The sequence below is a fragment of the Meleagris gallopavo genome, chromosome Z (assembly GCF_905368555.1).
Source record: "Meleagris gallopavo chromosome Z, MGAL_WU_HG_1.1, whole genome shotgun sequence".
Classification (NCBI taxonomy): Eukaryota; Metazoa; Chordata; class Aves; order Galliformes; family Phasianidae; genus Meleagris; species Meleagris gallopavo.
In genome coordinates, this window is record NC_139435.1 from 57039035 (window position 1) to 57064847 (window position 25813).

The 25813-nt window shown below is 39.7% G+C and overlaps 1 protein-coding gene across 2 annotated transcripts in view; it reads right to left on the reverse strand.

Moving 5' to 3' along the window:
• The window catches only part of LIX1 (limb and CNS expressed 1), a 34181-nt gene extending 8972 nt beyond the window's left edge, over window positions 1-25209 (reverse strand). Inside the window, exons 1-3 of one of the 2 annotated variants that reach the window (XM_085213551.1) lie at window positions 24860-25209; window positions 11763-11923; window positions 2296-2436 (exon numbers count right to left, since the gene is read on the reverse strand). In XM_085213551.1, coding sequence (XP_085069677.1) covers window positions 2296-2436; window positions 11763-11923; window positions 24860-24941 — 384 coding nt within the window. In that variant the 5' untranslated portion in view covers window positions 24942-25209. The remainder of the gene's footprint in view (window positions 1-2295; window positions 2437-11762; window positions 11924-24859) is intronic. The other variant, XM_010725934.4, reaches the window with a different exon arrangement.
• Window positions 25210-25813: the final 604 nt, after the last annotated feature.

A 25813-nucleotide genomic window follows, 5' to 3' on the forward strand; every position in this document is an offset into this window, starting at 1 on the left:
TTACCTTCTTAAGAGTTCCTTTGTATCTATCCACGCAGTCACTAAACTGATTATTTGTGTGCAGTTTTTCTATCTTGGTGCTTGCTACAGCTCAGATACTTTGCAAAACATCTCAACACTGTAATGCAGAGGAAATGAGACCCTTGCCTGTGCCCAGCAGAAAAGGAGAAGTAGAAGGAGTGAGATCCCAACAATGATTTATAGAGCAGGAGAAGCCTCCAGGAAAACAATTTTACAGAGCTCATTAAATACTCTGAGATAGTTTTTAACCATTCCTCCCCTCACCCCTCCCAAAAAAAGAAGATGAAATGATTGTATTGGAATTTATTGTAAAGAAGATGGATTGCAATCTGAAACCATCAATTTCTTTATAAAAAGGAAAATTATGTAGGCAAAGTTATCTGATCTTCTGGAGCTCTAACAAAATCTTCTTTCAGGTGTAAGGATGGAAAGAAATATGACCTGAGAAAGGCAAGAAGGGGAAGCAATTTTGTATTGTTCTGCCCAGACTTGTTTATCTCTACTAAGTGAAAAAGATATAATACTCTCCAGCTTCAATATAAATTGACTATAATGGGACTATAATGACAGACTAGAATTTTGAAGCAAGTCTTGGCTTTTCTTATGAACTGGAGCAGCAACCCCTGAGCACTTCTAAAATAAACTGACAGTGGTTAGTGGCTCAGCAGCATATAATAATTTTATGTCAAGACCTGTTCTCTTTACCTAATCTTTGCTGTCCCAGTGTACTATTAATGGGAGAGTCTTCCTCCTGATCTCTGTGTGGTGTTCATCTATCTAAAGTCATAATTGCTTGAGATGAATCAACAAAATGTTCCTTCAGTTAAATCAGTTCTGTCTAGTTCCAGGTATTTAAGAAATACTTACTCCTAGTGCAACAAACCTGACTGTGCAGGTTTTGCATCTCATAAAGTGTACCCATAGTAATGAGTACACTCAATAAAATGCAGCTATGGGCATGCTAATAATACAATCCATAGTTTTACATTCATTTTTTCAGTAGAATTGAAAAGCTGCATTGATTACTTAGCTACAGGAAGGGTTTCAGTTTCGTCTCTTTCATAGAATCACAGAATCATAGATTGGCCTGGGTTGAAAATGATCACAATGATCATCTAGTTTCAACCCCACTGCTATGTGCAGGGTCACCAACCACCAGATCAGGCTGCCCAGAGCCACATCCAGCCTGGCCTTGAATGTCTCCAGGGATGGGGCATCCACAACTTCCCTGGACAATCTGTAAGCTGCTTTTTAGGGGAAGACTTAGAAAAAGGAACATGAGATAATTTTGGACAGATTCCTTTGCATAACCCAGGTGTTCAATGGCAACTTCAGAAAGTTAAACAGATTACTACGCAATATGGTTCCACTGAACTGAAAGAAAATTTATGGCTTTTGAATGTTGTAGCGTTAACACGATGCTGTTGAAATATTTATGCTGGCTTTTAAATATCCCTAAGGAAATCCAGGCAGAACTCTGTGAAGCACATAACCTTTTAGCTCAAAAATTTCCATAAAAAATGATAAATCACTAAAGTCAAAAACTCCCTTTAAATTTCATACACAAATAAATCATGTTCTATTTTTCCTTATTTTTATGGATTTTTGTCCCTCTATAATGTATAAAATTCTCAGTACTGTAAAAGAAAACCATTCTTTCATCTATAAAACAGATACAGATTAGAACTCCTTATGCTCATCTGTTTGTACATCCCTCCCAAATATATCCAATAAGGGAGTACACTCAGAAGGAGAGCACTACAGATTATCTAAAAAAAAAATCCAGAAGAAAATAGTGATATTTCCAAAATTTTAAAAATCTCTTCCACACTTATTATTAGAAATGTCTTCTGCTAGCAGAAAATAAATACAATTAAACTTTCCTTAACTCACAATACATGTCTTCTAGGAAAGCAATACTTTCATTCCTAAGGATTTAGAGCACTCTGAAATGATATTTGCCATGTAGTAGTGTTCTGAACTATAAATATTTTATCTAGATATAAACTTAAAAAAAAAATTAAAAAAAAAATATTGGAGTGACCTTTAAGGACTAACACAGCTTTAAAAAACTGATGCTTTAATTAAAAATTTATTAATTTTAATAAAATTGATAATCTTTATTACTACATAGGTGAAAAAACAGTAAGACCTTGACTTTTGTCAACTGGTGGAAAATCTTCTAGTGGAGAATCATAATCTTGTATGTTCTATTTGTTAATAGAAAAAGAGCACCATTCACAAGATCATATGATTCCTCACAAGTGCACTTACGCTTGTTGAAGAAACAGCCTCCTGAATGCTTTCCATGATGAATTCCTTCGTGATTCTGCGACAGGGCAATTCATTGAAGAGAGAGTTGATCAGAGCCACTTTTGCAGCATCTCGTCTTGCCTCTGCTCTGCTTAGGCAGCTCTGTAAAAGCACATAAGCAATTTTACAGGTCTCAGATGAAACCTGTATTTCCCACTGCATTTCTTATGTGCATTTTTTCTGCCTCTCAAAGTAAATTAGAGTTAAAATATATGATTTATATTATTAATAATTGCTTTTATCATAAAATCTGACTTCTGAGAACCAACATTTTAATTCGGAAGTAGCTTTCCCAAAAATCTTCATAAAAATTATTGGTTTAAGTAAACATTAACTTATCAAAATTCTTTAATTTTTGTAACCCTCAATTGGATTTTTTAATAGTTACTGCAAACATTAATTTGGTGCTTAGCATACTTTCTAGCAACAGCCAAGCTGGGAGTGAATTAATATACAAAATATTTTGCAGTGAAAACGCATCCTAAATGTTTTCTTTTTTTTTTTTTCTTCAAAATCAATCCTAATTTAACATCCATGAAGTAGAATGATACTTCTGATTTCCCAGTGATGCCATCCTTTGCCTCTTTCAAACCAAATATTCTATGAATTTTGTGGAGACTCTAAACAGTGGAAAGGAAGAACTTGAAAAAAAAAGTTGCTTGCCCTGCTTTTCTGCGTAGCTGCATGAGCTGCCAGTGCTGACATCTGCAGTCCTCGCACAGCTTACAGAGGGTCTGCTCAGTGTTTACTTTGGCCTTCAGAAGTTTCAGTTCAAGACTGCTTTCTCTGGTTTTGTAATAGAGCATGAAAATTTCTTAGCTCTCAACAAGCAAACAATGCAGTCATATTTTTAATAAAATCAGGATTTTACCCACTTCGGAGGTAATGGAGATTCCTAACGTGAATTCCTAACGTGAGCTCTGTGGCATGACCTGGACAAAATGCTATGCTCCTTAGTTTTGTCTAAACACAGGAAATTTACTCACCTCGTCTTGCCTCCTATGTTACATATGTCACCAGGACTCACCCATATTCCCAACATCAAGCTCAAGATTTTAATTTTATCACAGCTTTTACAAGACAAAGCTGTATGCCACAGACAGTGAAAAGTAGAGATGAAAGCACCAGCCATGCCTGAGCTTCAGCAACTACAGGGAATGGATTGTGTGAATTGAGTCCATACAAACTTAGAAGATGAACTGCACCCCAAGCTTTTGAGAAGGCTTAAAAAATGCCTTTAAAGATTTATGTCAATCTGCTGAATGGTGAAACTCTTTTCAAATCTCAAATCTGGCTAACAGCATGGCAATCAATATAGAGACAGAGAGCAGATGTTCTGTGCACTAGCTGCTGAATCAGCTATGGCCATTCACTGATGCTACAATGAAGAGGAATCATCCTCAAACTTTGATTTGTCCATTCTTTTGGCTGCTGCCTCTGAACCTCACAGTAATTTATAGGGAATGGTATGAGAATAATATTAGATTTTACTGTAATAATAATTATACAAAAAATCCTAGTCTTTGTAAACAACTAATTGACATTTGATCTCCACTCTCTAAATACAGAGATGAAGTGTTATGAATACGACCAAGTCAATGCATCATTGTGTTCCTCTCCTACATTTTGCACAGAGTGAAATAACAGGGCAAGTCAGAACCTGCCAAGGCTTATCAAGAACAAAGCCATCTTAATAGAGACTTGCTGAACAAAGTTTTACTAGACATGAAGGAAGACCAAATTTTAAAATTTCCTGATAGCAAGAAACATTAACACATTTAGAATTTCAATATTTAATTTTCTTCATAGCGAGTAAGCTGTGCCGTACTTGAGGACTTTATCTTACTTTAACTGGCACATTAGCTAGTCATCCATCTTAATTTGCAACGTCTGATATGACAAAATGATCTGGAGGTCCCTTCCAACCCCTGTCATTCTGCGATTCTGTGAAATGCGTACTTTTTGTGTTCGTTTACAGCAGCATCCACAGATTCTTCCATGGTCTCTTTTTATTTCCTTCTCCAGGCCTAAAGGTATTCAGTATCTGGCACAATTGGTTTAACTCTACTAGGTTGTTTCTATGCATTTTGGAAAGAAGTGTGAATACGCTGTATTATTTCTACTGGGAGACTTCTAAATAATATCGTAACTGGTTATGATCAAGAAAACTGCTGATCTTTGACATGCAATGAAAATGGAAGCATAGTTCTCTGAAACGACTAATTTTCATTAAAATAAGTAAATAAATTACTAAATGCTTATCTTTTAATCAAGTAGAATATTTTTCATTATAAAAACCAATTTACCCTACCTTTTAAAAAGCCATTTTAAACAATTTTTGCCTTCCAAAAAATGTAATTTTTAGGATGAAATTAAGTTTGTATTTCATTTCAGTTTTTCCTGTCATGCTATTTCAGAAGCTGGGGTCTTCATGAACATGTAAAATATCTAACCCTTTTATACCCTTTTCAAGCTGCTCGGGTCAAATGTTTCAACACTGTGTATTTTTCTTTCATTATGTTTAAAGATTCTTTTGCAAGTTGCATGTGATTTTGTTCTGTAAAATTCTAAGAACTTAGATTTCCATGTGCTTTCAACAATAAATGTTATAATCCAAACCAAGCCAAATAATTTGGATTTAAACCATCTTTGTGCAGATGAAATCCAGTTAAAATGACGGATAAAAGAAAACTATTTGTTTTTAAGTAATACCAGCAAAGCAGCAGATCAAAGAGTCTTTATATATTTATAAGCAAATGGTTAGTTTTGAAAGATCAAGAGATTTACAAATCTGGAAAAAGGGAAAGATCCTTAATGTAGCTAACCTCCATGCAATCGCAGCCCGGTCAACAACACCACATCAGCGCCCTTACTGTCTGCACTCACCCAGCACAGGGACACGAGAGACGCACAGCATAGCATGTAGCTCAAGTGCCAATTTATTGCTGCGCAACAACTGTCTATATACCGTGACACGCGACCGCCCCGTGAACTTGTGACCCATTAAGCACCACTCAAAACCACCCCTGGATCTACCATCCACCGTATCCCGAGTACCACCCACACCGAGAACCACCCACATCTCCCCAGTACTGCCCATACTTAACATTTAACTAAATATAATGGAAGCTAGAAAAACTTGAACAAAAATGGAGATCATATTTTAAAGTGATGACATATGACTTTTCTCTGTGATGTTTTTTCCCTTTATTTTTTTCCTCTCGATCCTGAAAGAACGACTAAAATGGCACAATCTTAATGTAGTTTCTCAAAAGACAAAGGTATTAACATAGGATCTTTGCCTCTAGTTTACAGAGAAGTCTGATATTATATGAAGTTGAATTTGTGTTGGGAATTGTAGAAGTCTATGAAGTCGTCGAATGGGACTGATGCAAAGGGCAATGTCTGCTGCACTGTAGTGGTGCAGTATACAGTAGAATACTGATAGCCATGTCCACTCTTCAACATGATGGGTTTTAATAGTTTTGATGTTTGTAGCTGGAAAAGGTAACAAAGCTGTACTCTTCGTCCCCAGAGGAAAGAGGAGATGTTGATCCAAGGCACAATGAAGCAGGTTCATCCTGCTTTTTCAGACATGTTGGAAACAGGGAAAGTAGGCCTTTGCTCTTTATCTTAAAGATGATAGCTCTTTGTTCTCAGTAGGTGAAACTACCAGAAAAGCACAGATGTTTCATTATAGCCTGTTTCTACTTGCAGAGAATGGCTTGAAAGCAGCCCTGAGGAGAAGGATTTGAGGATGTCAGTTGATGAGATTCAACATGAGTCAGCAAAGTGTGCTTGTAGCCCAGAAGGCTGACTATATCCTGGCTCGCATCAAGAGGAGCGTGGGTAATTCTGTCCCTCAGCTCTGCTCTCTGAGATCCCACTGTACTGTGTCCAGTTCTGGTGCCCCCCAGCACAAGGACATGAAGAGTGCAGAGGAGGGCCACGAAGATGATCAGAGGGCTGGAGCACCTTCCTGCAAGGACAGCAAGAGGGCTGGGTTCTTCAGCCTGGAGAAGACTCCAGGGGAACCTTTATAGCGGCTTTCCAGTACCTGAAGGGGGCCTACAAGAAAACTGGGGAGGAGCTTTTTATAAGAGCATGTAGAGCCAGGACAAGGGGAAAAGGTTTTAAACTGGAAGAGGACAGATTTAGACTAGGAAGAAAGTCTTTACTTTGAGGGTGGTGAGACACTGAAACAGGTTGCCCAGAGAGGTTGTGGATGCCCCCTCCCTGGAAGCATTCAAGACCAGGCTGGATGGGGCTCTGAGCAACCTGGTCTAGAGGGAGGTGTCCCTGCCTACAGGAAGGGGTTGGAACTAGGTATCTTATAGGTCCCTTCCAACCCAAACCATTTTCTTATTCTTTGGTAACAAATGTTACATTTTTTATACCATCTAACTGCTTTCTCTTGCTCCATAATCACTGTATAGTACACAACTATACAAAATTTAGTAACATCTACTGTAAGATCAGGGAGACAGTACTTTTTGATTTTAAACAGTTGACTTCTGGCCCTTGTGAAAATGCTTAACAAAGATTGAAATTAGTCTTTAAGCCAGTAACATCACATGGACTGAAGAAAACAGAGGAAATATTTAATTATTCACTTCTATAAATGTATACGTTAGAGAAGGCTGTAACCTGGAGCTAGAGTGGGAAGCTGGTGCTTTATGCAATTACCAAGCCTCTTTGTTGCCCAGCTTTATTTTGTCTTCTATCATTATACCAAGAAGCAACGTTCCCATTGCTCACCCTGCCTCACGATAACGAGTCAGCCAGAATTTGTGCTGTGTATTGAGTGCTGAACATTGAAGTAAATAACTTGTCCTTTGATGAAAGAAGTATTTCTTTGGGCTATGTTGTTTATCTGTTTGCTTGCTTAGTTTTTTGGGGGCTATTTTGTGAGTGTGTGTGTGACTTCTAAATTTTTAATCAGGGTATATGCCATTAGGAATCCTATTAGTGCATGGGTGTCATTTTTCAGATTATTTTAGTGCAGGGAGTTCACAGAATACCTGTGAATATACCTAAATACCTAAAACCAGGCAAGGTTTTAAAAAAAAGCATTTAAAAAAATCTATGTTCCTTCTTTTCTCGTATTTCCAAATGGGAACAACAAGCATTAAAGTAATTTTGCTAAAAGCAGCTACTAATTTAAATACAACCCCTTATTAAAGATAAAGCCTGCTCAGGTTTTGCAAGAAAGGTATTAAGAATGTTTAATATAAGTATTAATTCATCATTTATTTAAAATAAAATTATTTAATAATATTCAGTCCAGATAGTGAACCATGTACTAATTTATACAGTAAGGTCTTTAGTTACTTACTTATAACTCCCTTGGGAATAATTTAATTTTATAAATCCAGTTTATCGAAACTTTAAAAGTTTATTAACTCATTGGCTATTGAGAATCACCACTTGATGTATACAAGCATATCATTTTCATCTCAGCTTCACTATTGCCTTCCTTCACAAAAACACATTCTAAATGTTAGATAGACAGAATTTCTGCAGAAGACTCTGCCTTTTTGGAAATACTATTCCTCTTTTTGTTTTGTTCTTAGATTCTGCCACTTAGTAGGGAAGGAGACTTAATTTAAGACCATTAATGTTAGTACTTTAATAGAAATTGGACTCCACTGCTTCTTTTAGTCCTTGTTGCACGTGGAATTCAAGTCTGGCTTCATAACCAACATATGCAAAGTTTTCTAGTTTAAATACTTGATACCAGCCATTTTCACCCACCAGTGCATATACTACTAGTATTTCAATGAGACTGTGAAAAGATACCCTTTTCTTTATTTTGCAAAATATAGTATTTTCAAACCAAAGATAAAATCAGATCCATATGACATAAACTTCCAGCAATATTCTATCCCAGAAATCTTCCAAATATCTCAATTTAGCAATTCTTTCATTTTCAAGTTATGTCTCCATCCTTCTTGACTTCCACTCTCCCTTAGGAGTGCTCACTGCCTTGCTGATGGTGATTTAGATCATTCCTACATTAATGGAGACGTAGTAGAACACTTGTCATGTAGTCTTTCTGAGACTGAAATACACAGCATCATCTGGTGTGTGGTAATTTGTGGAATAAGACTACTTTGATAGTGGATAGTCAGATCTCAGCTGCAGCATTGTAAGCACTGTACCATGGATAGGGGATCCAGGAAAGACAGAAGATATTCTTTAGTCTAGGAGTCTAGGTAAAAGAGTAGGTCTTCTTTGAAGAACATGGGGATCTCAGGAAAGGCATGTTTTTTATATTGCTGAAGGTACAGAAAGCCACGTTCCAAACTCTTATTCAGCTTTCTATACAAACTCTTCATACTGTGGCAGAGATGGACAAGAAAGTTTAAAATACTGCAGAGGTGTGCATATCAGATGTTGCTTAAGACATGGCATTTAAAAAGATGATACAGCCTCACATTTTCTTTATAAGAGAAATAAATAAAATGTGATTTTCTCAACCTCCTGTACTGAAGCTGAAAACTGTGATCCCTAGTTTGACCTTATCACAGTGACTTTTGTTCTACTCTGTGGAAAGCCCAAAACAATGAAGTGGAAGAAGGTTATGTTGTCCTGGGCATCTGTCTATGATTACTATTTCCATTAAACATGCTTTGATGCTCGTGCTCTTTTTACTTCTAGTAAAAATTAGTACCTGTAATACAATTTAAAACTTGTAGCAGTTTTGACAGTATTAATATTGTTGTGACCATAGTAGTCTATGGTATAATTAAGATAATATTCACTAGATAGTGATTTTCTAATTAATCAATTAAACTTTCATTGGAGTGGGAAAAAAAAGAGTTTTTAGTTCATATATGTGTTTATGTTGTAGTCCTTCAGATTCAAAACATTCTAATGCACTCAAAATCTGATAATTGTTTTTGCTCCTAGTGATATTACATTGTCTACTAAGAGATATTACCTTTTCTTATAAAGCATACTTTGATTAACAGTAGAAAGGACATGCCAGCAAGTACATAAGCAAATAATAATTTGATATTTGAATTGTCAATTCAGGGTTTTTTCATTGCTTCTATCCTAGCTACAAACACATTGTTCAAGAGAACTGGTTGTAGATGATCTCACTTGGAAAGATAAAAGCTGGGCTTGACTTGCAAGCACTTTTCACTGCATTTATAAAATTAAACTATTCTATATATTTCCTTTTTGGAATTAAAAGCAAAAACATCTGCTAAAGTCAGAAGCAGTTTGATGCCTGAGTTCAGCAAGAGGAGAGACAGAAGCTGATCAGATGGGCCTTAGGTTGGTCCCTTTATCATAACTGAAAACTACTGCAGTTTACAAGGTCAGTCATGGCATGTGATTCCTGGTATTATGTGCCCAGAAGAAAAATGGAAAAGAAAGTATTTAAAATGCATAAATAAATTAATAGATTTCTTGGACTGTTAAGTGCCATGAAGTACATCACGTCACACGTACCTGCGTGTCTTTAGGCAGGATAAAGGATAATTTATGAGAAGAGTTGTGCAGAGACATTCGTAGTTTTTTACTATGCTGTGTTACTTACTGTTATTTAGTGATGTTGTAAATACAACTACATACATTTTAAGCAATGTGAACATTGAGAGCCTTTATAACTACAAATTAAGACATTGGCAATTAATTAATATATTGTTGTAATGCTATTTTCCTGAAAGCATGAACAGAACCATCTCTTAATGTCTGTCTGCAGCTTTGCATGGGAAGTATGCTGCCAAGGTGGCTTGGCTCTGCTTCTGTAACAGTGAGAGGATCCTGAACTATATTATCAGATGAATGCAACAGTGTAGCTATGTATGTAAGAGAAATATTGCACATAGAAATTAGGTTTTCTATGTATCGCAGAAAACGTTAGGAGTCAGCTACAGAAATACAGGAAGATGAAAAATGTAAATCTCAGTCTTTAGTTAGGAAAGATTTATAACCTGAATTGACTACAAATTCAGAGACTGCAAAATTAGATTGCTTTGTTTTCTGGACAGATAGATAGGTCTGGGGAAATAGCGATGCTGAACTAAATTGCCTGAATTTTTTTATTTTTATTTATTTATTAATTTTTTTAAGCTAAGAAAATAAAGTATTCTGTTGAGTAGAGCACTTTTGCTACCCTATGTACCTGACGTCGAAGCTGCTGTAAATCATCTTGCTCATGTCCTTTCTCTCCTATTGTGAACTGAAAGGACATTCAATGCACACGTCTAGTTTTCATTACGAGTTGAGAATACATTCCCAAAAACACATAATGCAACATTCAGTTTCCAAACTGTTATTTGGTTCTGTTCAACAGAGAGGCTAACGTATTGTAATCTGAAAGACACGTGCATGTCATTCAAATTGGTTAAAATACTTCAATTAACAGCAGTTATTTCTGGTTCTAGATCTTAATGAATTAGATCTACACATTACACACCAATGAACAAGCATTTATGGTGTTACGGTTTATGGCATATTATGGTTTATTATGGTGATATTTAGGTGCTTTTGTAAAAAAAAAAAAAAGGAAGGAAGATGGCTATATTTAGATATACATTCTGGATGCATCTAGTGAAAAAAGAGGGAGTTTGGAAGGAGTCAACTGAAATTGCAACTGACATTCTGGAAAGAATTTTGATTTTGTCCCAGTTATTTGGTTGTTGAAGATCTCAAGATTAATCATTGAAGATGCTCAGAAACCTTCTGCGTAGGCTCAACTCCCACATCCTAAATAGATGAGTCACAGTATCAGTGGCTATGGAGTTCAAGCTTAAGCTGTTATTTATTGAAAGGAAGATAGAGGATAGAGTGCTTTACAAGGCAACCTTGCTCCTTCTGGAGACATCAAATTTAATTCCAAGTTTTTTTTTTCATTGAAAGAGAAACCTGATGTATTCCTGTTTAGTTTTGATCCCTTTTTTTTATATATATTTATAGTTATATATAGTTTTTTATATGTTAGCACAGTGTTAGCATGAGTTGGATGGTGTGTATTATGGGGGCATTCTGCTACGGTGAAAAGTATCTTCCTATTGAATAAAGAAATGAAATACAAAGCTATTTCTCCTTCATATCAGATTTTATTGTTTTCTCAGGGAAAGAAAGAACACAAATCTTGGATTTAACTGACAAACATTTGAATTACACATAATATCCCCTGTTTTTTTGTTTGTTTGTTTGTTTGTACTAGTGCTAGAAAACAGAAATGAGGTTGGTAAAATCATTCCATGCCCAATTAATTCCCAGAACTATGCTATTTTCTCTCAGGTAGTTTGTTGCTCTGAAATCACTGAGGTATGGGACAGTACTAGACTGGAGAAGTCAAGTATGGAACTGCAGTGCAATGTTATAGAAGTAGTTGTCCTGTATATTCTACAGCAAAACTCTTCTCAGAAAAAAATGTCCCCTGACAAAGATTGGAAGTTGACACTTACCTGAAAGTTACCGAAGCAACTTCCTCCAGGCAAGGTAACATAGCTCACAAATGGTGGGCCCAGGCTGCTCAGTGACTCATACACAATGATGCCTTCACTTGGAAGTACAGCCTTCTTCTGTTTGCTTTCCCAGAACTCTTGCAATATTGCTACAACATTCACTGCCAAAGACAAAAAAATCTGAACGTAAGATGCAGCACAAGTCCTTGATCCTTAGTGTTTTCTATGTTACACAAGAAATGCAGATTTATGAAGTTGAAACTTTATAAATCATTATTAATATAAAAGCTTTCACAGTTCCTGCTGGCATGACAATGTGATTGTGTTTCAGAGTCAGAGGCTGTGGGCCTTAAGGGATTACAGGCTGCTGTAGGTCACCCATTCCAGGTCAGCAGCATTGATTTTTTTGGGACAGTCTGCTGGAACTCTGATTCCACAGCAGGAATGGAGCTGTTCACTTTCACACAAGAGAAAATGTTATACTTTCTTTTTACCCATTCGCAAAAAGATCTCACATAGTTACCCAGAGCAAACATCTGGGTTAGTATTGTAATCGTTACCATAAAAGTTTGTACAGAAGTCAGAGGCATTCAAAAGATGAGGACAGAGGACAGAGATAATTTTCCTTCTTAGCTTCCCCCTTTCTTCATCCAGCCTGAGCTGGCTGGTGGTGGAAGAATGGAAAAGGAAAACATTTTGAGACAGGAGACTGGTGGCAGTTCCCATGCAAACTATAGATGGAGCACTGCACTTTCTTGCAAGAGGAGCTGTGTGATCTCCAATTTTGTTGTCGCTTGTTTCTGTGCTTGGCAGCAGCACTGTTCTGATGTGCAGAACCTGTCCTGGGCCAGAAGAAGGGCAGAGGCACAGAGTGTGTCCATCACCAGCTTCCTTCTCCCTGATGGGTTCAGGAGGGGAGGATGTGCATGCAGCACAGAGCATGGGGAGCTGAGGGGCAGCAGCTGGAGCACAGTGCCCACTGCCAACAGCATCACAGGGTTGCTCTCATCTACTCTGGTGTTCTGTTTAAAGCTGCAGTGGCATTTGGATGTTGGTATACCATGTGGAAGAGGGCTACCTGCATTGAAATATTTGTAACAGGAAGCATGCTGGATAACTGTCTGTGGTAGTGCAGATCAATTCGGACAAAGATTGAAACAAAGAGGAACTCTTAATCATGAAAATGGAGTTCTGCTTTTCTAAATTATTCCCTTCTTGACAACAAAGGGGGTATGTTATGATATTGTTGATTTCTGAAAATCAGTACTTGGCAATACAGAGGAAATAAACAATATTCTGTAACTGGTGAGCCTGCTTCTATACTCATGAAGGATAGTTACGAACCTGGGAGAAAAACTGGGAGTCAACAGCCAGTAGCACAGATTGCAGGATTTACACTGATATGATTAACACTGAAGCAGCAGCTGAGAAGTAGTATTTCCGATTAGAATTAATGTCTGTCAAATGAAGTTCATATACTTAGCAAGTTACGCAGCTATCCAGCACTGGATAACATGGGTTATAATGAAGAGGGCAAGGATAAAACCTACCTGAGATGTGAGACTGGTAATGGGAATACCTGGAGATGCATATCTAGTGGCAGCATCACAAACCACCACTTTCTGCTGTTTTCCTTCAGCCACAGCCAAAGCCAGCACCTCAAAACTCTGATGAGGGTGAAGTTGTATCAAGTTAAACTACAGAAGTGTGGCCACAACACCAAAGACTCATCACACAGGTTTTTTTTGTTTTTTGTTTTTTGTTTTTGGCCAGAATTCTTTATGTTTTGATTTAGTTCAGCTTATTTAAATCAGTTGTGTAGCTTTAATCAGTACATTTATTGTCATGAGGTTTAACCAGCATATCCATTTCAAATAAATAATTAAAACAATTTCAGAAATTCTTTTTATATATATAAGCCTAAATATGTTGTCTTCAAGTTCATACATGATAAATGTTATGTAGTAGTGTTCTACTAAAAACACATTTGTTTTTATTTATGCCTAACAAGCACTAATTTGTCTATTTTCATTAAATATCATGTTGATTTGCTGTAATTTGAGAAAAATGTATACATGCATTCAAGTGTGCAATTAATTGTACCTTGTTGCTCTTCTAAGATAAATACCATGATTACTAATGCTGTATTAAGATTTCCCAGGACCCTTTTTTCCTGTAATAGTGTGTCTTTTTTTCAAAGATTCCAAGAAGAATTTTGTTTGATCATTGTGTTTTGCATCCAGTGTGCTTTGAGTCTAATAAGGCATTGTAGAAAACAGTGAGAATTTTTAGAAGCAGTAGCAGTATATAAATGAAACAGTAAGATTTGCCTTTACTTGGGAGGCTTAACAAAACACAACACAGTAATTTATAATTCACTGTCAAAGATCATTCTCATTCCTGTAACTGGCTCTTGAGTTTTGAAAGACAATTACGAAATGACTGAGTTTTTAAGATAATGATTATAGTATTTATATACACTGACAACCAACTTTTTTCATGATTAAATCCTTGGTGCTTTAAAAGATATTACTTTGCACATTGTCGGTTGCTGTAATTAGTTAACAGTTTGGACTGAATTGAAGGCAAAGCCAAGTCTCCCCCATACAAACAGACATTGTTTTATCCATTTTATCCCTACCCACCTGATCTTTCTTGATTAGAGGTTCAGAATGCTTGTAGCATGGGTCCCTTGGGAGTCACTCCTTAAGGGTAAAGGAGTCCAGGAAGCCTGGATGTTCTTCAAGATGGAAATCTTAAAGGTGTAAGAACAGGCTGTCCCTGAATACTGTAAGGCGAGCCGTAGGAGGAAGACTGGTGGATGAACCAGGAACTACTGTTGAGACTCCGGAAGAAAAAGAGAGTCTATGTCCTCTGGAAGAAGGGACAGACTGTTGATGTAGTCTACCTAGAGCAAAGCCTTTGACACGGTTCTTCACAGTATTCTTCCGGGGAACCTGGCTGCCAGTGACCTGGACAGGTACACCTTCTTTGGATAAGGAACTGGCTAGAGGGCCGTGCCCAGCGGGTAATGGTTAATGGAGCTAAGTCCAGCTGGCAACCTGTTACAAGTGGTGTCCCCCGGGGTTGGTACTGGGGCCCATCTTGTTTAATATCTTTACTGATGACCTAGATGAGGGGATTGAGTGTACCCTCAGTAAGTTTGCAGATGGCACCAAGTTGGGAGGTGGTGTTGATCTGCCTGAGGATAGGGAGGCCTTTCAGAGGGATATAGATAAGCTGGATCACTGGGCTGAGGTGAATGGGATGAGGTTCAACAAGGCCAAGTGTCAAGACCTGCACTTAGGCCACAATAATCCCATGCAGCGCTATAGGCTTGGGGCTGAGTGGCTGGATGACTGTAAAGAGCAAAGGGACATGGGGGTGTTGGTTGATGCTTGGCTAAACATGGGCCAACAGAGTGCCCAGGTGGCCAAGAGGGCCAACGGCATTCTGGCCTGCATTAGAAATAGTGTGGCCAGCAGGAGCAGGAGGATAGTCATTCCCTTGTTCTCAACACTGGTGAGGCTGCACCTGGTCCCTCACTACAAAAAAGACACTGAGGCCTGTGGAATGTGTCCAGAGATGGGCAATGAAACTGGTGAGGGTTCTGGAGCACAAATCTTATGAAGAGTGGCTGAGGGAGTTGGGATTGTTTAGTCTGGAGAAGAGGAGGCTCAGGGGAGACCTCATTGCACTGTACAGCTTCTTGAAGGGAGGTTGTGATGAGGAGGGGTTTGGCCTCTTCTCCCAGGCAACAAACAGGACCTGAAGAAATGGCCACAAGTTGTAACGGAGGAGGTTTAGGTTAAACATAGGGAAGAACTTCCCTCAGAGAGTGGTCAGGCACTGGAATGGCCTGCCCAGAGAGGTCGTGGAGTCGCCATCCCTGGCAGTGTTCAAGAGGCGTCTCGATGAGAGCTATGAGATATGTTTTAGTAGCTTGTGGTAGCAGTGGTGGTGGGAGGACGGTTGGACTAGATGATCTTACAGGTTGTTTCCAACCTTGTGATTCTATGATTTATGATGCTGACTGTAATGTCTGGTAATAAAGTGAGATCATTCTTTTCCTCTTCTGTACTTTCTAAATAGCAGGGAAACTTCTTGTCCAGGGACTAAGCATTGTGGCAGGTGATAGCATTGTGGCTGTCCTATAGTGCAAACCTTGGTAGCTTGCTTGAAGCTTTCACAGACTACAAGGGTAGGCTTTTTTTTTTTTTTTTTTTTGAACAGGCTACATGGAAGCTCTGGTTCTGCAGAAATACATGGGTTGTTCTGCTGCATTTACCCTAAATGAACTCTGAGCTTTTTTCACTTTTCAGAAATGCTGTTCTATGTGAGCCAGATTTGGAAGAGGATTAAATGATAACACGTATCATACAACATGGCACTATTTTGCAGTCAATTTCTCATTGAGTAGAAAATGTCTTACTTCTGCTCGTGGAAGTTTTGGGATCAAATTCTCAATTAAGTGGGAAACAGAACTCTTGGACTCGAATTACATAAGTTTGCATTAAACTGATGCCAGAATGAAAAAAAAAAAAAGAAAAATTGTTTCCAATCTTCTGTGGATTGCTGCTAAAAAAACTAGCTAGGCACTTTCCTCAGTAAAGGCAAACAAATATACAATAAACAGCATACTGCCATGACTGGGAAGGTAGGAGCCAAGTACTTCTGCCACTAACACAGAATGGAGTTATAGACTTGACAACATTTTGCTGCTGAGAGAGTGGAATATAAAAAATGCACACAAGATAACCACTGACTTTGTCATTTTAAAACTTAAAACAGCTGTTACTTAGAGTCCTTTTAACTGCCTTTGTGGATTTAATTTAATATGTGAATACAAAGGAAAAATACAAGCATTCTGAGTAAGAGAAATACATAATATGAAATCTATTAAAGAAGATTCTTCAGTGAGAGGCTAGTAAAGTTGTCTTATGTGTCTTAAATCAAGCTATGGCACATAATCACTGAAACCATATCATTTAAACAAAGTTCATAAGTTACAATGCACCTTTCTGTAGCTGCAGCCTATTATGGCTTGTAACTTAATGCACACATCTTAGGGAAGCTGTTAAATTGAGCACAGGTTATCAAACAGTACTGGTTAATCTATAGAAAAAAAGTCAGAAACTGAAGTAGGAGCCAGCTGTTTTTTGATGGAAGGTTATCTTGCATCTCTTCTGATTCATTTTGCACATTTTCATATTAATAGTTAGATAGCTTTGGGGAAAAAAATGTTGCAAATGTGATTAGGCAACATCAGTTAGATTTTCCATTATGTTGTTGTACATTTATCAGCTGTTATGCATTACCAAGTTAGTAGTGATTACATTAGGATATACTGATTCCCATGCTGTAATTTCTATTCTTTATTTCTATTGCATCCTATGTTGATGTAGTATGAAGAGAATAAGCCCCAAATCCCTACTAAAACAGAATGAAATCAGGCATATGCCAAGAAGGCGAACAGCATCCTGGCTTGCATCAGAAACACGGTTGCCAGCAGGAACAGGGAAGTGATTGTCCCCCTTTACTCAGCTCTGGTGAGGCCACACCTCAATACTGTGTCCAGTTTTGGGCCCCTCACTGCAAGAAAGACATTGAGGCCCTGGAGAGTGTTCAAAGAAGGGCAACAAAGCTGGTGAGGGGTCAGGAGCACAGACCTTATGAGGAGCGGCTGAAGGAGCTGGGATTGTTCAGTTTGGAGAAGAGGAAGCTCAGGGAAGACCTTATTGTTCTCTATAACTACCTGAAGGGAGGTTGTAGTGAGCTGGGGCTCGGCCTCTTCTCTCGTGTAACTGGTGATAGAACTAGAGGAAATGGCTTCAAGCTGCGCCAAGGGGAGATTCAGGCTGGACATTAGAAAATACTATTTTTCTGAAAGAGTGGTCAGGCACTGGAATGGGCTGCCCAGGGAGGTGGTAGTGTCAATGACCCTGGAGGTGTTCAAGGAACATTTGGATTTTGTAGTGAGGGATATGGTTTAGTGAGAACTATTGGTGATTGGACTGAATGGTTGGACTGGATGATATTGTAGGTCTTTTCCAACCTTGGTGATTCTGTGATTCTGCGATACTGTTAAAAAAATATCATCGTGTAGGAAGTACTAACAATATGTTGAGGAGCCTTCAGGGAACTTTTCCCTTCTCCATGAGGGACCTATGTGCAAGATGACTGGACTTACCTAGCTGTGGACTGCTAAGTAGAAAAATAGCAAGAAATTGTTTCAGGAAAAGAAGATCTTATTGCATCCGCTGACAATGAATACTTTAAATCCACCACTCACTGGCAGTTCCTAGAAGACTTCAAAGATTTGGGAAAAGAGCAAAATTAAATAGATTATATGGACAGGCTCCTCAAAAGAGTCATTTTTAAGGTGCTGTCAAATAGCGGAAGAGAGTGTTGGAGGTAAGATGCTCAGAGAATGGTGTAGGTTGACTAGGTGCTTCACAGGTGGCTATCTTAGCCCCTTGGCACAGCCAGCTTAGATGCAATCAGAAGAAAGAAAAAGTGGAGGGTTGTACTGATGCCACTTTTGGGATGAGGAAAGGTGTTGGTCTCTGAAGTGTTATGAGCTGAGTAAAAGGTTATCATCTGGGACAGAATAAGGAGACTTGCTAAAATTAGACATTTTCAACATGGTAGTGTGAAGACAACTGTTAATCATTGCCAAGCAGCTTCGCATAAGGTCTTATTTAGCATTACATGGGAAAAATGAAAAGAATTCTGGTAGAATTTCAATATCTGAAAATAGCTATAAACAACTGTAAAACAGTTAATCTCTTACAATAATCAGAAGTACAACTGGTTTCCACAGGAATAATATAATAAAAATGATAATCTAGAAAGGAAAAGATGGTTTGTTTGATGAAACTTAATCTTGAAATATTTTCCCAAGACAGCTGACTTACTCTGGCTACACTGCACTTGAATTCAAAAGCTTACATCACAGAGAGCTAGTATAGTACTAACTGACAAATCTAGTTCAGTATTTAATGAAGAGATAAGTGAGCTGGGCTGATTCTACTGAGATCCCACACGGATCTGATCATAATCCTTAACATATTTTTTCTCTTAAAACATCTACAGTCTATTGCTGACCTGAAAACTTTGCTGGTAAAATGGCAAATGAAACATAGTTTGTCACTGCCAGTAAAAACATGGAGACACACTGATGTTCAACCGATCTGAAATCACTTGGGCTGTTTCACAAACCAACTATTCAGCAATTCAGCCAGGAGCCATGAATTTAAGCCAGGTGATTGGAAAATCTCAGTGGAAGTATTTAGCTTTTTCCAAGCTACATTACAACCTCTAGCTGATACCAGAACATCGTTTTATTGTTGAAACAAAGACATAAAAAAACACAGTGGTTATATCTGCCATTCAACAAATTTAAGCTTGAAACAAGGTGATAAATTTGGAAATGCTTTATGAAATGGGGGAGCTGATTTATGGCTGCTTGAAGTGTTTATAGATATATTACCTTACTTTTGAGGCTTAGTTTGTGATGCAAAGGCATTGCTCTTTCTGACTCCTCTCCCAGCTTTTGCTTGCTGATGACTCATCTCAAAAGCATGGTAAGGCTGATGGCTCCCACACATACTATACCAGTGAGTGCAAGGCACAAGTGGCAGTTAGAAGAGCAACTCCTTTCCCCCACCCTACACAGCCAAAAAAATGCATCAGAGGTCTAACACCAGACAAACAAGCTGGTGTCTTTTAGCTTGCTTTTTGGAAGGATCAAAAAGAAGGTCTTCCAGCTGTGTAACACATGAAATGCTTTCAGCTGTTTTTGCTCTCCTGTATTTTGAGAGGAGACAAGCTAGAGCTGAAGACAGGAGAGAGACAGAGCAGACCAAGGCCCAGATGTAGCACCGTGAGTACTGCAGTAAGTTAGACACAGCTGCTTGGTGTCAGCATAGAGCTGCAGGGAAAGCCTGCTGCTGCCGCAGTGCCCCAGCCATCAGATGCTGAGCTCTTCAGCAGGACATTTGCCACGTGAAGTCATCTAGATACTCCCCATGCAGTTATCTCAGCAAATTTTGGAGTAAAGAATAGCATGGTACTTTCTACTGAGAGTTCTTAGGCAGAGAATCTACTTTGCACAATATTCTATAGAACTGGATACTGACATATATTTGGGCCTTCCACAAATTAGTTCAATATCAAACTGTCCCTAATTCTGGAAACTTTTTTTGTCATATATTCCTCAGTGGCTGTAGTCAAGAATTCCACATCAGGTAAAGGGCTTTTCTCATTTCTTTGATCTATAAAACTTATTTACATAGTGGTGATACAGTGGAAATATACATTTTTGTTAAAGGAAACTACTAGGAGACAGAAAAGCCTTGCCATGAGCAGGGTTACCTGTCACCAGATCAGTCTGCCCAGGGCTTCATCCTACCTGGCCTTTGATGCCTTCAGGGATGGGGCAGCCACAGCCAGCTTCTCTGTGCAGGGGTTTGGTACTAGATTATCTTTAAGATCCCCTCCAATCTAAGCCATTCTATGATTCTATGATAAAAATAGTGCACTTCATTCTCTTAGACCCAACAGACATATTAAAATAAAAGCAACCCTTTTGTATTGCAGCTTTTGATTGGACTCTATTTGCCAGAATTTGTGAGTCCACCACTTCCTTTCTTGCTTGGATTTCCACATTTTTGTCAAAAAATCTAGGTATTTTTAAAGGTATAGCAATGCAGTGACGTTTCTTTCTGACTCAGCCTCTATGACAACACAATATAGAACGGGAGCAATGTGAATTCTCTCTCTGATTGGCTAAGAGGTGGATTTGCAGTTAACTGGTGACTAGAGACAAAACTGTGTGCCCAAGCACAATGGAGAAGCCAGGAAGTAGAGGTCTTGCGTCAGGTGGTCTCAGGTCCCCACCTCCTGCAACCATAACCCTCCATGACCACCAGGTGAAGGGAGAAACATGGCTGGTATGGCATATGCACAATGTCTGAGGCCGAACACTGATCCCAGCAATAGCTCCTGGCCCAATTGGAGGGGACCATGCTATGGCATAAAAGGCATTGCCAAACCCACAGCCAGCTGTGCTCGTCCCACTGCATCCTTGACATCCCAGAAAGAGAAGACCTCTTCTCTTCTTCCCTCCCCTCCCCTTCCCCTTACATTTCCGCTTCCCCTTCCCTCCCATCCCTTCCTCTTCCTTCTCTCCTTCCTTTTCTTCTCTCTTGTTTTTCCTCTCTTGCTTGCCTGTCTTTTAATAAATAAAAATACTTCCTTGTTCAATCAACACCTTGACTCCATTCTTAGTCTTAATTCAGAGGGACTGGGATTAACATAATGAACTGCAAGGTGCTTTGGCTTGCAACAAAAGGAATACGAAAACTGAAGTTAGATTACACCAGTGTATTCTAATGCATCCATAGTATGTATGGAGAGGGAGTACGAACATGAGAGTGAATTTAATTACACAGTAGTTTATTACATACTAACACTTCCTCATTCCTCCCCAGCAGCCAGGGCCAGTACCTTTTCAGATACATGCACACCTCTCTGGTATATATACCAACAGGACAAATTAGGAAGGACCACTCATCTTTCTCGCCTGAGGTTTTTTGCAGGACTGCCTGTCCAGGTGAAGTACAGGCTGTTCTGCTGCCAGTGCACCTAGCTGTGGTCGTGCATCTCCCTTAAATCTCATCCCCAGAAGGAGCTGTGCTCACTTCTGCTAACAGCACCCAGCAGTGCGTACTCTGCACCTCTGCCTTTTGCTGCTGGGGCAAGCTTTCTGGAGGGCATCCCTCATACTCTACCCTTCGGCCAGCATAAGCAAAGTTCCTGGGCTGCAAGAGCAGGCAGCAGCAGACTTGCTCTGGGATGCACGTTGTTCCTCTCCCAGCAAAATCTAGTCTTCTCTACATACTGAGTTAGCCTAGGTTGTGAAAAAGGCACGTGCCACTGTATCAAAGTGCATGCTGGATTGTTCATTCTTACCTGGTCCAGTAAAAGCTGAAAGCAAGTTGTTTATAAGAGCATGCTTTCATGGGGGAAGCATGAAACATTATCTTACTCTAAATCCCATTAAAAAACAAAAATGGACACTACTTAATTTTTATATTTGACAAGATAAAGAGAACACATGTAAATTCTCATCCAAATTACATGCAAAGCACTGTGTCTGTTACCACTTAGAACTGGCAGCATTCACTCTCAGCGACTTCAAACCTATCTGTGTAAGTAGGGTGTTCTGAAAGTCATGTCTCATTTATTTCCATGGAAAATACAACAGGTACAAAGAGCACAATAACACTGTTTGACAGAGCAAATTCTCTGTTTTTTTTCAACATAGGTACACCATTAGCTCTGCATTTCCATCAGCAATGAACAATTGCATGCTGAGCCTGCTTGTAGCGATCTGCACCAGCAAAGGTGACCCACTGTCACTGTTGCCACTATCCATTACCTCACTGGAATTCACCACCCATTGGAATTCACCACCCATTGCTTCACTGTTTGGTCTTCAGAAATGTTAAGCAAGTGTTGATGAATATTGGTGGGTGTCATTTTTTCCATGTGGAGGAATTCTGTGACACACTTTTGCTTGATGGATGCTTCCATTCTGTCATAGTGCCCCTCTGCTGCCATCAGTCACACAGTAACAACATGTATTGGGAAACTGGTGGGAAGGTTCCACCTCTACTGCCCTACCACCAACATCCGCCTCTGATTTTGGTGGCCAACACAATAAAATAGGAGGCATTACTTTTGGAGCAACTCTCATAGATTAAACCTGTATTTGAACACCCCTAGAATTCTTTTTGTACCTCAGAAAATCTAAAGAAAAACAGTACTCTGAACCACTTGCACTGTTGTTTTGCTTTAATCACCTCCCCCTGCCTTCGATCTGTGGGTGGTCACAGTGTGCTGTCCAAGCAGCTCCTACACACACTTTCAATAAAAGCCGTGTGGGTAGATCTGCTGGAACTGGTTACCCGTGGTAACTCATGAAAGGGAATGCCCTTTTTCCTGCAGCCCACCCCTCCACCCAATTCTTTGTTCCTGTGACATGTGCGCTCTCACAGACTATACTGTGAGGTCCTGAAGCTGCAGCCGTAATGCAGTCCTACCCAGCAGCACATAAACCTCCTCTGGGGGGGGGCCTGAGGCACTGATGGTGAATGTTTAGGTATGGGGATGGATCCTTATGCCATGTTTGTAGGAGGGTGATGTTCTACTACTCTTCCCAGGGAGCCACAGAACTACAGAACAGCTTCACTTTTCTGTGTATCTGAGCACGGAATCTAGCAAGCAGAGACATTTGATGTAGAAGTACACCAGCTTTTCTCCCAGGTCCACTGCTAGCCATGCGCATGATGTCTTCAACCCTTCCATAACAAGGGAGTAGATAACAGCCAATTGCATGAGGCTGATTTTAATAACTCTAACCTGGTTGCTCACAAATGAAGTGGAGATGAAATAAATACCTCTGCAGTGTATCTTAGGTCAGGCAAATGACAATTAGATTTGAATGTTAAGAAAAAAAAACTTAAAAATCAATCATTATCCCAGCATTGGCTGTGCATTACATGATTGACTGATGTAGATCATAGAATCACAGAATGGAAGGGACTCCAAGGATCATCAGGTTCCACCCCTGATGACACAGGCAGCACCACCAATCTCCACATCTGGCACTAGACCAGAGTGCCCAAGGCCCCATCCAACCTGTCCTTGAACTTCTCCAGGGATGGAGCATCCAGAGCCTCCCTGGGCAGCCTGCTCCAGCACTTCACCACTCTCTCTGTGAAGAACTTCCCCCAACATCCAATCTAAACCTTCCCTCCTTGAGCTTAAAACCATTCCACTTTGTCCTATCACTATCTACTCAAGTAAAAAGTTGATTCCTGTATGAGAACTGCTCAATCATGGCCTGAACCTCTGATTGATCACCTGAGGTGAGCAAAGTCAGCCACGGGAGCACAGGTGAAGGCAATTCATCCGTGCTGCTGGAAGGGTTGGAGCCTGGCTCCACTTCTAGACCCATTTAAGAGCTGACTGCCAGTGGGGAAGGTTCTCTTTCTGGAGATCCCTCCTTTGGAGTTTTCTAGTGAGCCCAGGGCAAGGGTAAGCAATCTATCTATTCCCTTTTTGGTATAATAACCTGCTTAGCCAAACTTTCTTGTTTATTTCCTAATTATAACATTTGTACATTCATTGATTATACAATTCCCCAGCTTGATTGAAACAGCATCCAGCAAACTCCTAATTCAGCAGTCACAAAGCTAACGTGGGGATGGATTTGTGGAGATCTCATTCACCTCTGGATGAAACTGTAAAAACAATGAGATTTAGCTATTGCTTGTTCAATTTGTTGGAGGCTTCTACCCCGCTACTGTGTGAAATCTGTGGCAATGTGAACGTGTTCTGTAAAAATCTGCCAATTAAACAGTGCTTCATTCCACGTGCAGCCCTGTGCTCATTATAGAGCACAATTTAAATAGTCGCATTTCCACAGTGTGAGCTACATTCCACTCTATTTGTTTCAAAGGATGTTAAGAGAGAAGTTTCCTGTGCAGCACTCACTGTAAAGCACTTCAGAACCCATTTACACAGTTTGTAAACCAAGAGGAGGAGAAAGAACAGTGAGGCAAGCAGTTGTGGCATGCTTTGGAAAGGTACAGCTGTCGGCAAGTTGGAAACTGGAAAACTATTCACATTCCACATGCATGCAGGAAAACATCTTTTCACATTGCATCTGTGCAGAAAGATGTGATATTTATTTATTTGTTTTACAGAATCAGTAGTTAAAAAGAAATGCAGTTTCATAATCCAAACTAACTGCTGGAGGAAGGGAGCTGACAGAAAGCTTTCCAGGATCGTCATTAGTAAAGATTTCACCAGAGTAGTTTCTGGGATGCAAGTAAGTATCCTATGAAAAGGTTCTGAATCAATTCTGTGAAATGCAAACTCCAAACACGACAAGCAACACTGCCTGTGATAGGCAGAGTTAAAACAACTGTAGCTTGTGACTCACGCAGATACAAGCAGATTAATTATTACTTCTTTCTCTTACTGTCTCAGCTATAAGAGAAGCCGGACAGTTTCATGGTACTTACAGTCCTTAAACACCAGGGTAGGGTCTCTGTGAGGCAGAACTCGGGTAATCACCAGCTGCAAAGACTCCAGGGTTCTGTCCATCTCCGTCCTGCTTTGCCAGACAGCGGCCACCAGCTGTCCTCATGCCCAAGTGAGCCGAGCCCCGCACTGCCTTCCTGCAGCACTCATTGATGCACCGGGCTCCTGAGGAGTCTCCCCTCGTCTCCCAATCAGGCACTGCCTCAAACTCCAAGGCACTCCAAGGGCCCACCTCCCCGTGCGCAGCGCTGAGAAGCTGCAAAGCAGGCTTCCTCCTGCAAAACACACCCATCGGCGGGAGGGGGGGAGAGACCTGCCTTTCACCTGGATGAGGACCGTGTGTTGGAGCTAAGACCGCTCTGGTTTATGTCGAGTGAATGAGGAAACACCTTCGCTCCCCCAGACTCTCAAATTGTAGGAAAAGATTGAAAATATGACGCTTCATTAAGTCGTAAAGCTGCTCCACGTGCAGTACTGTGGAAGTAGCGTGCAGGCTTTTACTGAGAAATAAAACGAGCACACAGGAACTATGATCTTCTTCCTTTAGTCCTGTAGCAGGAATGGGACTCTGATATTAACAGCAAGAGGAAAATAAATTGAAATAGCAAAATTAAACTTGTGGTGCGTTAACTGAATTTGAATCTGTTTTCCTCACTCCCTGCACAGTGTGTATTAAAATGACAGCGCGTTAATCTACTAACGTGTAAGAGAAAAATGCAGTGGCCTCAACAAGCACTCCGGTCAGGATGGACACAGATGCAATGGTGAAAGCTTGAAGTACAACTGTACACACGGTGCTGCCACACACATCTGTGTAACAGCCACACGCTGCACCAATCAGGGCTGCGCTGCCAGTACAAAGCACTCTTATTTCAGTTCCTGTAAAGTCTTCCTGGTTTGGAAAAAAGACATACGAGAGTGTTGTTTAATTACTG